The 14,060-nt window shown below is 46.0% G+C and overlaps 1 protein-coding gene across 3 annotated transcripts in view; it reads left to right on the forward strand.

The window, feature by feature from the left end:
* The window catches only part of FRAS1 (Fraser extracellular matrix complex subunit 1), a 453,363-nt gene that overhangs the window by 373,249 nt on the left and 66,054 nt on the right, over positions 1 to 14,060 (forward strand). For 2 of the 3 annotated variants that reach the window (XM_013978814.3, XM_084972579.1), the window contains exons 45-49: positions 1,572 to 1,760; positions 3,146 to 3,265; positions 4,458 to 4,637; positions 13,237 to 13,361; positions 13,649 to 13,789. In XM_013978814.3, the coding sequence (XP_013834268.3) occupies positions 1,572 to 1,760; positions 3,146 to 3,265; positions 4,458 to 4,637; positions 13,237 to 13,361; positions 13,649 to 13,789 (755 nt within the window). The remainder of the gene's footprint in view (positions 1 to 1,571; positions 1,761 to 3,145; positions 3,266 to 4,457; positions 4,638 to 13,236; positions 13,362 to 13,648; positions 13,790 to 14,060) is intronic. The other variant, XM_021100604.2, reaches the window with a different exon arrangement.

The raw sequence follows: 14,060 nt of genomic DNA on the forward strand, positions 1-14,060 counted from the left end.
GGGCCCTGGAGTTTTTGAACATTGCCACTGCCCATCCAGCCTGAAATAGAACGAAACCAAACAAAATCTGGCCAGATTTTCAAGATGTTTATTAAAAAAGAAAAAGCCTGGAGGGGGAATTAAGAAGTCATCATGCACCAAGAGAGATTATGCAGATAATTGAGAACCAGTAGGTATGGTGTTCCAGGTCTCATGTGCACGGTTTTGCTCAAGGCTCAGCCATGCTGAAGGACCTGCGACAAGTGTCAGTCTTGGAGTCAGTTTGCAGTAGAGAGTTCCTTAATTAGTGAGTGGGCCTTTTACCCACAGAGCTTCTAGATCTTACTGGAGTTCCGTTACTCGTCTTGTCTTAATTTTACAAGTATTTGTAGTGACAAATATATCCTATAACGATATTTGAAAATTTGGAGATTCCCAAAGGTCCCAGGTACTAGGTCTGGGATTTAACTTTATCCTCTTTACAAGCTGATAAGTTAGCCAGTTACTGTTTCATGGATGCTGAGAGAAGACCCGAGATTCCTTGGTCAGAGACAAAGTATTTTGTGACAGCACAGCCGGCAGCATCACTACCAGCAAGTTTGCATTGATTGGAGGTGGTGATGGCAGCCAAGTTGATGGGGGTGCCGCAGAGGGCCCAGATGAATGCCCTCGTGTGCATGGGATGCACTGCAGAAGGGGAATGCTGAGCTTGGGGGACTCCCCAGGTTATAGCAATGACAAGCAAGCCTGATCTTTGTCCCAAAGGAGGATGTCATCTCCTCAGGGTTATTGCTGAGAATGGCCTGGGTAATGAGTGAGCACCCTTGCATTCATGGCATTCCCCAGCAAGAATGTGCAGGGGTGCACAGGGCCCCTGGTGGACGGCCACTTCCAACAGCGGAGTGTACTCTACACAAGTGACTAGGACCCACCTGATCAGAATTTACGATTTTTAACATGAGGAAATGGCTGGAGAGGAAAGCAAGGGGGAAGGAAGGCCCTGAGAGGAGGTGTTTGCTGGGAGACAGTGCCTTGCCTCCGTCCCCAAGACCCGTGCCTCCTTCCGGGGCCAGGCTCCAGGTCTCCCTGCTCTGCAACCCTCACCACATCCTCTGTCTTGAGAAACAATGATTCTGACTGTTCTATCTGAGGTCACAACCAGATGTGTTTGCAAGTTTATGGAAAGCTGTTTTTTTATGGTTTGGTGATCCTTACGACATAAATAAATCCGGGCCAAGCAGGTTTCATCATAGATCTGGGAGTCATTTACATTGTAGAGCTAGGAGTTATTACATAGATCCAGGTATGGTGGGAAAGGTCACGGGAGTAGAGCAAGCATAGGCAGAGTGAAAATGGACCAGAAGAGAAAAGCGGCTCAGATCTAAATGCAAGGGACAATTAGCAAATTGGGAAGGTGAGACTATGCACTTAGGGGAATTAAAATTTATTCAGCTGGAAATAGAAGTGTAAGCTGCCTGTACTTCCTTAGACAGGGAATGTGGGATAATTTAGTCTCTAGCCTCCTAAAGCCATCTGACATCCTATCAAAGGCAGTGGTGGGGAACGACCTCGTCTCTCCCGTTCTCTTCCAGGGTCCGTAGCACCCATCACAGAACAGCACTTGAAAGTGGCAGATACCGACTCAAATGACCATCAGGTGACATACATCTTGAAGGAGGATCCTGGTGCAGGGCGCCTACAGATGCTAAAGCAGGACGACCTGGCACACATCTCCGTTAAAGGCCCCATCCGAAGTTTCACCCAGGCTGACCTCAGCCAAGGTCAGCTGCTTCCCTTCTGCCCACGCACACGTCCAGAGACGCCACCCTCAGTAACCTATGACAGCCAACTGCACACTTGTGTTTCGAATGAAGAGCTGAGTTATAGCTTCATTTATTCTTTCTTGTCTCCTCAGTTTTGGGGTTTTTAAAAAACTATCCTTCTTAGCTAAAATGTGTTCATGCTTTCAAAGAACCCTGATGAAATCGGGGGCAGTTAGAGAGGGAAAAAATCCTTTTGACTTCCTGTGATGCTAACAAGTGTGTGTGAGCGAGAGAGAAAGAAAAGAGAGGTGAATTGGGATGGATTAAGGTGAAAATTATGTCTGCCTTAGGTGGACAATTTATATCCCTTTCCAGCTCCCCAAAGAGCGCAAGTTAATGAACTAAGCAAAATGGAAGGGCATAAATCGGAGGTGCCTGAGGGAGCTTACATAGCTCATCCCTCCTCCAGGAAATGCTGATGTAATGTGAAGGCAGAAATGTTAAATGCTACGTAGTTACTATGCAGAGCTTTCAGGGGTAAAAAGCCACAGCTTGGCGGGGGTGGGGAGGGGACACAATCCAGCATCTTGTGATGATGTGTAATTCCATGTAGAGGTGGAAACATGGCCCCCCGAGGAGCAGAATAAAGTCCAGTCTGCACTAACACCTGCAGTCGATTGCACCCAAAGTCTCATTGGACCTGTCCGTACTTTAGTGAGGGGAGAGGAGTCAGTCCTTAACTATCCCCTGACTCGGTGTCCCTTTTTACAGTATGAGAGCAGGCTCCTCTTCCTAGAGGTGTGGTTGTAGTCACATTGCTGGGTGCTTCTAAGTGACGTGCAGGTTAAGAAAACGGTAATGTATTGCATTTTTCCCTTTGGATCCATTTGACTTCCAGGTAGAGCTTGTTTATTTTGCTCATCCTGTTCTTTATTGGCTGGGTATACCCCATATGGTTCCTAAAATGATGTAATTCTGTGCTGGGAACTGGGAGGGCCACTTCTGGGAGGATGTGGCTGAGCTGTCTGTCCTCTTGCCCCGTGACATGGATATATAACAGGGTGACACGTGCTCCCCGTGGGCAGTTTCACTGATGTCGGTATTCACAAGATTTCCTAGCGTCTTCCATGGACGCTGAGCCCCAACTGCAAGCAATGCGTGCGACTTGCTTCTTGGGCTGATTTTTATCATTGCGGGGGTGGGCATTGATGATGCGGGAGTCGCTAGTGGGAGATGAAAGGGAGGACATGAAAATCTCAGATTAAAATGTCAAAAGCACTGTCACCGTGAGAGGGGGCGAATTGATTCATTGGTGTGAATACCAGTGGAGTTCTCACGTGACATTCAGAAATAAGGGCAGAAAACACTAATAGCCCGTTCGGATTTTCTTGTCCTTTTTACAGGCCTCGTGGAATACCATCATGGAAAAGGAGAATCTGGTGGGAGCTTTGCTTTTAAATTTGATGTGGTGGATGGAGAGGGCAACAAATTGGTTGGCCAGTCATTTTCCATTAGTGTTTTGGGTAAGGGGCCCTTGGGTCTCTAAACCTCCTCCGAGTTCTGAGACTGTGTGACGCGTGCCACGCTCCCCTTGATGCTCAGCCTTTCCTTGAGCGGCTGGTGCAGAAATAGGGATCCTGTACCCCTGTGTGCAGTTGCGGTTCCCTGACGGTCTCTTTAGCAGACAGGCCTGAGGACTCTTTTAATCTTACCGCTGAACACTACGCCCAGAAATGAAAACAGGGCGCTGAAAATGATCCCATTCAAATCATTCTCTCCTTTTGTTAATAGCAAATTTTATTAAAAATTTTCTTTTATTAAAGTATAGTTGATTTACACTGTAAGGGAGTTCCCATCATGGCTCAACGGTTAGCGAACCCAACTAGCATCCATGAGGACGAGGGTTCAATCCCTGGCCTCGCTCAGTGGGTTAAGGATCTGGCATTGCTGTGAGCTGTGGTGTAGGTCGCAGACCCAGCTTGGATCCTGAGTTGCTGTGGCTCTGGCATAGGCTGGCGGCTCCACCTCCGATTGGACCCCCCTAGCCTGAGAACCTCCATATGCTGTGGCTGTGGTTCTAAAAAGGCCCTCCCCAAAAGTGTGAATTTCTGCTGTATAGCAAAGTGATTCAGTTATTTATATTATACATATATACATTATTTTTAAAAATTTCTTAACGTGTAGTTGATTTACAATGTTCTGTCAATTTCTGCTGTGCAACAAAGTGATTCAGTTATGTGTGTATATATATATATACACTTACATATATACACACACACACATATATGCGTTCTTTTTTGTATTTTTTCCATTATAGTTTATCTCAAGATACGAATGTCGTTCCCTACACTGTACAATAGGACCTTGTTGTTAATCTATTTTATATAGAGTAGTTTGTATTTGGAATTAGCAGCTACAATTCTAATAATTCTGCTAATTCCAAACTCCTAATTTATCCCTGCCCAGCTGCCTCTCCCCTTTGGTAACCATAAGTCAGTTTTCTATGTCTGTGAGTCTGTTTCTTTTTTTGTAGATAAATTCATTTGCATCATATTTTAGATGCACATATAAGTGATATCATTTATTTCTTTCTGTCTGACTCATTTCACTTAGTATGAGAATCTCTAGTTGCATCCACATTGCTGCAAATGGTATTATTTTGTTCTTTTTTATGGCTGAGTAGTATTCCCAAATTACTCTTTCTGATATTTTCAGAAGACAAATCCCCACCAGTCATCACTGTGAATAAAGGGCTGGTCTTGGATGAAAACTCAGTGAAGAAAATCACCACTCTGCAGCTCTCTGCCACTGACAAGGAGACAAAGCCTGCAGAACTGATCTACACAATCACACGACAGCCCCAGCTGGGCCACCTGGAACACACAGCATCACCAGGTAAACCCATCATCTGAGTCCAACAAAACAAAAGGTGGGATTTAGTAGGTGCTTGGGGCAGCCACAGCATGTGTACCCATTCACCTCACTTTGTTGGTGTTTATTTTTGGCCTCACTAGTTCCATCCATGACATACCACCTTGCATTAGATTTAGCGCACAGTAGGTGCTCAATACTTCCTTGCTAGAAAATGAATTAAAAATTACAATTTGATGGAAACGATCTGATCTCCATGACTAGAGTTCAACAAATAGCAAGTGAACATGCAATATTGAGTGAAGTTCCAGTTTAGCTGCTATAGAGGGAAAAAAAAAAGATAAAAGAGACACAGGTCTCATCCTTCAGAGGGCTCTCTCCTGGTTGAGAGAAGGAATCTCTGCATAGACCCATATGTAAGGGATGTAAGGGGGAATATGGCAGGCATTTTAGGAACTGTTTAAACCTGGTATCATAGGAGTTTGAAAGCAGAAGAGGCTCCGTTGGGCGGGAGGTGCACAGAGGTGGCATTTAAGGATGCCCTTGAAAGGTAGGATTTGGGCAGTCAGAAAGTGTGTTATTTCCAGAGACAGAACAACACCGTGGACACCTTCAGAAAATTATGAGTGGGCCCCTTGCACTAAAGCACATACCCTGAAAATAGCAGAAGGAGGGGCTCGTGGGTAGATTGAGATTTTATGGAGGGTCTTCGACGTGGCCATCAGTAAGCCCTGTTTGATTCAATAGGCAACAGAGAGTCACGGCAGAATCTTGAACAGGGAAGATTCATCTAGTGGCCAACAGGATGAACTGAAAGAAAGAAAGAAAAAGGAGGGGAGTTCCCGTTGTGGCGCAGTGGTTAACGAATCCGACTAGGAACCATGATGTTTCGGGTTTGGTCCCTGCCCTTGCTCAGTGGGTTAAGGATCCGGCATTGCCGTGAGCTGTGGTGTAGGTTGCAGACGCAGCTCAGATCCCGCGTTGCTGTGGCTCTGGCATAGGCCGGTGGCTACAGGTCTGATTCGACCCCTAACCTGGGAACCTCCATATGCCGCTGGAGCGGCCCAAAAAGACAAAAAAAAAAAAAAAAAGAAAGAAAAAGGAGGCAGTAACAGTGGGTAGAAAGGTTTATGTTTGACCAGATAGGAGCTAGTGAGGCTTCACCTGGAAGGGCAGCAGTGGGAATGGTTAGATGAGAATAGTATCAGAGATAATATTTAGTCCTCAGAAGTATTCTGTCAAAAAGAGGTGGTGGAAGGAAGGAAGGAGTTAATTTCAGGGGAGAACCTGTAGAACTTGGCATCTTGAATGGATGCGAGGGACAAGAGATATTTGCTGAACAAACAATCTCAAGGTAGAATTGTCTTTCCTTTGTACATCACAGAAATAGTCTCAGCTTGCAGGAAATTTAGATCACTGGTTTTCTTTGGATTTTAGGTTACAGATTCTTCATTCCTTTAACCAGGCAAATAGCAACACAGCAGAAGTACTTGCCCTAATGGAGGGAGTCAGACAGTAAACAAACAAGCAAGCAAATGTATCATATGCCAGTGGTGCTGCGTGGGGTGAAATAAGGGCATTCCTGGGGTGCAAGGAGCAAGGAGGCAAGGGAGGGCCTCCCTAAGAATAACAGAACGTTTAAGCAGAGATGAGAAGAAAGTGAGAGAGCCAGCCCCGCTGACACATAAGGGGAGGGGATCAGCGAGTGTCAACATCCTCCGTGGGATCAACCAGGAGCATCACGTTCCAGAGGCAGCAAGGAGACCAGTGTGTCTGGGACAGAGGTGGGGAGGGAGGGAGAGAGAGGTGGTGAATGAGTTGGAAGGTGATACAGTGGAAATGGTGAGGGAGATGGACCATGTCTGGGTCCAGGGTGATGGCGGAGGAGGGTGTGTCATGTATGGTAGGAAGGCAGAAGGAAGTGTGGACAGATTGGCCAAAATTCCTCCTGCAAATTAAAGCCCGGAGCCCTCCCCTTTTGTCCCAAAAGCTCCTGGGGGAAGCATGCAGATCCACACTCCCAAGACCTTGGCTGCAGGAGATAGTTGATAACTAATTCATGAGCTAATTGCTTCTGCCAGAATTCTGTCAGGTTGCTGATTGTATCTCTCCAAAGATGAAAGGGCAGACTCTGGGCCGTCGTGTTGGGCAGCTGCACCCACACCACTCAGAGCTCCAAACGGCTTAGGGCTTCGTGCAAGGCACTGCCAGCTGCCAGTGAGTCACAGCCCCCACTCTTCTCCAACCCCAGGCTGTGTGCCCCAAGTTCGCCTTTTTGTATAGCCTCAGCCTTCAGTAGGCTTAAATCCTAGATGCCAGGACCAGGCTAGCCCGCTCAGGAGCCCCTCAGAGGGGATCGCACGCCTCCCTCCTCTTGGAAAGCAGCCTCCCCAAACAGAGGGAGGGGCCCTTCCCTCACCTGCCCTTTCCCATGGGGCTTGGCTTCCTGATCTGCATTCTCTCCCACCCCCTCCAGTTTTTCTCCATCCCCCTGTTTCCAGAAATTCCAAGCAGACCAGATAGGAAGATCCTTACTTCCAGGAGCCCCTCTCCATTCCTAATGGAGCAGGGCTGCCCTGCCCCCCACACCATTAGCCCCACACCAAATCCTTTCTGTAGCATTGAGGTGGCATTTTATCCTTCCCTGTGTCCCCTGACTGTGAGTTTGATTCTTTTTAATTTTCTTATTTTTAGGGCCACACCCACAGCAAATGGAAGTTCCCAGGCTGAGACTAAATTGCAGTCGCAGCTGCCGGCCTATGCCACAGCCACAGCCACGTGGGATCTGAGCCACGTCTGTGACCTACACAACAGCTCACTGCAACACCAGATCCTTAACCCACTGAGCGAGGCCAGGAATCAAACCCACATCCTCACGGGTTCTTAACCCGCTAAGCCGCAGCGGGAACTCTGATTTGATTCTTTTTAAATGTCATAGGTTCCCTTTTAAAGAAGTCCATGTTGATTAGTGATCATCCTCCCTGAAGGCATCTGGCGGCAGCTTAGAGAAAAGCACCTCACCCCATTTGTCTCAGTGGGTGAGGATGGGTCTCCCAGGGCTGGGGCTGGGCTGGAGCCTCTTTCCAAGAAGAGAGAACAGCCTCTAGGCCAGCACTTGGGGTACAGGCAGCTGTTGGGGGCTATTTTGGAACCAAATGCCTCTGGGAGTTCTCATTTTCCCCCAGGGCTTGCAGACATGATGGTTAACTATGAAATGGACTTCGTCTTAGGCCATCTTTCTTAGCCAGCTGACTATGATTATTCTCTTTAGACAGAGAGACACAGGAAGCCATGTGCTTATGGGAACCATGCGTGGACCTCCTACCATGGAGGAGAGTCACGTGAGGGTCTCGTCCCCGTGGGGGCTCTTGGCAAGGTTGACGGCCCGCACCTTCATTGTCAGGGACCCTAAGGACCCTCTTATTCTTGGCAGATCAGAGTGTAAGGAGTTAGATTATTCGGACAGAAGCTAAGCTGCTGGAACAAAGTGACTCCAAAATACAGGACCTTCCACAAAAAGTTTATTTACGCTCACAGCAAAATCCAGAGGCAGGTGGCTCTGTGATGCTTCACATGAGGCTCCATCTCTGGTCCAAGGTGATTACTGTAGTGGATGTAGCACCCTCATCCATCTCTTTTTTAGAATGGAAGGATACACATCCCCTTTGATCACATCCCAGGGGCAAGGATGCAGCCACCCAGAGCTGGGAGGTGGCTGGGAAATCAAGACCCTAAGTGGGCATCCAGTCATGTAGCCAGCAGTCGTGTTTTTAAAGCAGGAAGCAGTCACGTTGGCTCGCACAATCTCCAGCACACACTGCTTCTCACTTTATCACCTCATTGAGTGGCTGCTGCACGAGAAAGCTTAGGCCTTGTAAGTGGGAGCAAATATGTGGCAGTGTGTTTCAGTGGCTGTGACAGCAACCTGACAGAGGATATTAGGAGCCAGGGACTGTGAGTCCCACCTAAGAGAGAGCTGGGGGTGATCAGGAAAGACTTCCCGGGGGTGATGCTTTAGCAGAGGTATCCTTTGGCTTCCTCTTCATGTCAGCATCTCAGTATCAACCAAACCAAAATAAGACCCACCCATTATCTTCGTTTGGGTTCTCCCAGAGCAGAGGTGAGGTGTATTGGTCTGCTACATCTGCCATCATAAAGCACCACAGACTGGGCAGCTTAAACCACAGAAATTTTTTGTCCCAGGAATCTGGGGGCTGGAAGTCTGAGATCATGGTTTCAGCAGGGTTGCTTCCTCCTGAGGGAAAGCTTTGTTTCAGCCTCTCTCCCAGGCTTATAGAGCACGGTCTTCATGTTCATGTGGCATTTTTCTTGTGTGTGTATGTCTGTATCACTATTTCCCCTTTTATAAGGACATGAGTGATAATTGGATTAGGGCACATCCTATTGGATGACCTCATCTTAACTAATTACATCTGCAATGGTCCTATTTCCAAATAAAGTCACATTGTGAGGTACTGAGGGTTAGGACTTCAAGGCATGCATCAGGGGTGGTAGGGAGAGGGGGACACAACTCATTCCATAATAGGATTTTCAAAGGAAATCTGAAGCAGAGAAGCTGAGGGTCATGCACAGCATGAGCTTCAGGAGGGAGCAGACAACAGGCATAGAGCTTGCTGCAGCTGTGCTAGAAGCAGGAGGGCCTCAGCTGTCTCCTAACATCCTATTAGGAAGACAACTTCTTCAGAGATGCTTTATTCCCACATCTCTTCCCTGACCTGGACTGAACTTTCTCTATCATGCTGACCCTCCAGGGGAATTGGAAAAACTGACAGGGTTAATATAGGTCTCCGAAATACTGCCGGATACATGGTTTAGCCAGCAGGTTGGTGACTGAAAACACCTCGGATGGGATTAAAAAGCCTTCAAGATATTTCAAACAGTAACTACCTGCTGTGACGGCCAATGGAGACTGTATGCTATTAGAAACACCGTCTTGCTGATAAGTGCACCACTGAAGTCTTCCAAAACCCAATTAGCAACAGCTAAAATAATTTTTTTAAGTGTATAGAGATTGAAAATTCTGTGCTTACTAGCACCTTTAAGAGATTAATTGTAGTGGAAGAACTAAATTCATTCACCAAGTATGTTCTGAGAAACCGCTCAGTGTGAGGCACTATTCTAGGTGAACATTAGAAAGAAAGAGCAAAAATCTTGTCCTCTTGAAGCTTACTTCTAATGCAGCTTGTTACCCTCTGTCACTTAATTATGGATATCACTTAAATGATAATATTTAAATACCCCAGCAAAGTCAGTGTTTCAGTCAAGAAAATGCTATAGCCAAAAAGGTATTCTCAGATTTAGTTCAAAAATATTACAAGGATATTTCAATAGTGGATCTCTGAGTGGTTTTTGTGATTCTTCACTAATTTTCTGTGGGTTTCTGTGATAGAAATGTATCACTTTTATATTTTAAAAAATTAAAGGATAAAGGTGAAATCCAATAGGCTCCTTGACTAACCCAAAAAAGATAGATAAGTTTTACAAAAAGTATTTCTCACAGAATTTTAAAAAATACATCATTTCAACATGTAATCAATGTTAAAAAAAAAAAAAAGTACTCCTAGCAGGTAAAACTTTGGAGGTAGACAACCTTGACTTCCAGTCCCAGCCCTGTCCTCTTATTAGCTGGGCAACCTTAGATAGGACCATTGCTTTTCTAATTTTATTAGTGTCATAATCTAGAAAAACAATGCCACCCTTGACCTCCCAGGATTGTTGTTAAGAGATGAAACAATCTATATAAGCAAGCATGAAACTGCCTTCAGTACATGCTATGTGCTCGGTGTTTTGTAGGTTGACTTGGGAAAGACCCACTAAAATCAGGCCTAGAGCTCTCATGTGCTGCTGGCAGAATGTCAAAGGGTACTACCACTTTGGAAAATAGTTTGGTAGTTTCCTAAAAAGTTAAGCATATATCTTACATATATTCCCACCATTCCACTCATAGAGATTTACCCAAGAATGAAAACTTACATCCATACAAAGACTTGTGCACAAGGAGTCATATAGCCCCAAAGTGGAAGTAACCTAAGTGTCATTGAACAGATAAATGGATAAACAATGTATGGTATAGTCACCCAATGGAATATTACCCAGCACTGAAAAGGGATGAGCTATTAAAAACATGCTGCCATATGGATGAATCCCAAACAGTTATGCTAAGCATAAGAAACCAAATCTAAATAGCATATACTCGATGATTCTATTTATAGAAAATTAGAGAAAATGCCAACGAATCCATATGACAGAAAATAATTCATTTGCTTCTTTGGGATGGAATAGGGCACAGCAAAGGGAAGGATTGCGGAGTGTCAGTTAGAAGCTTTGGGATATGTTCCCTGTTTTGTTTGAGACAATGGTTTCATAGATGTAGCAAAGCTTATGAAATTGTACACATTATATATCAAATTTATCGTATGTCAATGTCCCCACAGTTTAAAAAAAATGTTTAAAAAAATCAATCCCATCACTTCTTTCCCAAGAGGAAGGAAAATCTAACACCTTTTTCAATCAGTCTTAGACTCTCATAAGGGGAACAGTGAATTAAGTGACTAGTTGATTATAGAATCCACACAGTTATTTCCCCATGAGCTGTGAGAATGTATGCACAGCAGGGGAAGAGGTTTAAATTTCTCAGTGCAGCTAGGCTGAAGTTATTAAATTTTTAAAGAATGGTATGGATTTCTGTCCAAAACCACAAGATGAGGTTACAAGATGGGGGATGCTTTTCTTTCCTTTTTTTTTTTTTTTTTTTGCCTGTCAAGAACTGATGTAGTAAGCACAGAAATACAAAATGCCTCATCAAAAAATTAATGCTCCAACCTTCAGGAGGCTATTTTGTCTGGGTGACAAATTTCAGATGACAAAGAGGGATGCAAATGCAAACCATGCTGGTTGATGTGTTTTAAGATAGAACAATGATATTGATGTCACAGTTCAATGTAAAACAGTCAAAGTGGAATCTCTTTGTTTTTTAATGGAAAAGAGTAACTGGTGTTGCCAGGATTAACCATGGCACATAATAACTCCCAGGAAGCGGCAAATGAATTTCAGGACCAAACCCAAAGACTAGATAAAATAGATTCACACTTTAACACTCAGAATCAGGAAGATAGTTTGTGCTGAGGGACTAAAAGTTATGATTTTGTTTCGGTCTTGGCTGGCACCAGAGGCTGGACCCCAGGAGCCCTAAAATAGAACAAGAATTCTGGGCTATTTTGCCAAGTGTTGTCGGACATTTGAAAACACAGAGATTTTATTCATTTGGGGGATACCTTGGCATTATTTAAAAATCACTTCAGATTTTTTTTTTTTTTTTTTTTTTTTTGTCTTTTTGCCATTTCTTGGGCCGCTCCCGCGGCGTGTGGCGATTCCCAGGCTAGGGGTCTAATCGGAGCTGTAGCCACTGGCCTACGCCAGAGCCACAGCAACGCGGGATCCGAGCCACGTCTGCAACCTACACCACAGCTCACGGCAACGCCGGATCGTTAACCCACTGAGCAAGGGCAGGGACCGAACCTGCAACCTCATGGTTCCTAGTCGGATTCGTTAACCACTGAGCCACGACGGAACTCCTTTTTTTTTTTTTTTTTTTTTTTTTTTACTTTTAGAACGACTGAAGGAAAATTCACAGGTTTTCTCTGTATCATGTTATTAAAAGATACTTGTTTTCTTGGTCATTTTAACGTTAAGAAAGAGTGATTGCTTAAGCCCCAAAGTCAAACTGTAAGTGTTGTTACTCCTGGGCTGGGCCAAAGTGGTATATAAGAAGCTAAAATCACAGACCTGAGAGTGAAAAGGACCTAGAAGAATCTCCAGGATAAATTATAGATGCCCGGGGATGGCTTACTAATGACTGAAACAAGGCTGTGTAGAGCCAAGCAGTGTTTAAATGCCTACAATATTAAACATTAGAGCAGGTTTTCAGATAGGATGATGGGGCAGTGGGGGAATATGAAGCTTCAGAGCAAGGAGTTTGGAGAATAAGGCGGTGGCTGTCCCTCTCACAGATTGGACCCTCCTCCATAAGCCCCAAGAGAAAGGTGCGTAAAGTCCACTGGGCACCTGCCATTGCCTTGGCACGCAGAGGTCCAGATAAGGAAGTTATCGTGCTGCCACGGAACATGTACTGTTGTTGGGAAAAGACACAGAAACGGCTCCAACACAGGGCCTGAGAGGGCAGCACATCGATGCTGTAAGAAAAATGCTAGGGGGGAGTTCCCGTCGTGGCGCAGTGGTTAACGAATCCGACTAGGAACCATGAGGTTGCGGGTTCGGTCCCTGCCCTTGCTCAGTGGGTTAACGATCCGGCGTTGCCGTGAGCTGTGGTGTAGGTTGCAGACACGGCTCGGATCCTGCGTTGCTGTGGCTCTGGCGTAGGCTGGTGGCTACAGCTCCGATTCAACCCCTAGCCTGGGAACCTCCATATGCCGCGGGAGCGGCCCAAGAAATAGCAACAACAACAACAACAAAAAAGACAAAAAAAAAAAGAAAAAAAGAAAAATGCTAGGGCCCTCTCGGGTGCAAGCGTGAATTTCCCTCACCTGAGAGGGGTGGCTTTTACTTTGACCCCCCCGTCTCCGGCTCTCTCTTCTTTTGCTAGGTACCCCGATTGGCTCCTTTACTCAGGCTGACCTCGCTTCAGGAAACGTTCAGTACGTCCACTCCAGCGAGGCCGAGAAGCATTCAGATGCCTTCAGCTTTACGCTCTCTGATGGCGTCAACGAGGTGGGTGAGGGACTGGCTTCCCTCCTTGATGGCAGTCGATTCAGCACTGTCTCCTCTGAGTGGAGAGCGCAGAGCCGCCGATGCTCTAAGAGCTTCGTTCTCATTCTCCGCTGCCCTCGGGCCTGGACAGAGGCAAAGAGAACTCCCTTCTGGGTTCCTGGTCAGTTAGTCGTGCCAGGAGCGGTGCGAAAGACAATGCAGAGAGCACTTATGTTCTACTTGGCAGGCACGTTGGGGGGGCGGGGGAGGGAGACGACAGGTGACCCACCCAAGCTTTTCCCACGTAGGTGACACAGACGTTCCACATTACTCTTCGCCCCGTGGATGACTCGCTGCCTGTCGTGCAAAGCCTGGGGATGCGGGTACAGGAAGGCTTACGGAAGCCCATCACAGAGTTTGAGCTCAAGGCGGTGGACGCGGACACAGAGGTAGGATCCCCACCCACCGCCCCCCGGTTCTCTGGCTGAATGAAAGGCTGATCTAGTGGCATCTATTGTGCTGCGACTGACCGTGTCTCCGAGAGTGGGGGCGGAGTGCTGAGGGGGTGCCAGCATCCCTAAAGGATTAAAACCCAGAACATACCGTGGCCTGTTGGAAAAGAGAAGCTAATACCTTTGAACTCACGTTGTTTTTAAACCCTTTCTGAAGCCCTAAATACATTTATCCTTTCCCATGACTACACTTAACCATCATTTTAAG

This window comes from Sus scrofa, chromosome 8 (assembly GCF_054392235.1).
Source record: "Sus scrofa isolate SSC_HxYL_T2T_F1_AM1 chromosome 8, Sscrofa_HxYL_maternal_Yorkshire_Landrace_v2.0, whole genome shotgun sequence".
NCBI lineage: Eukaryota > Metazoa > Chordata > Mammalia > Artiodactyla > Suidae > Sus > Sus scrofa.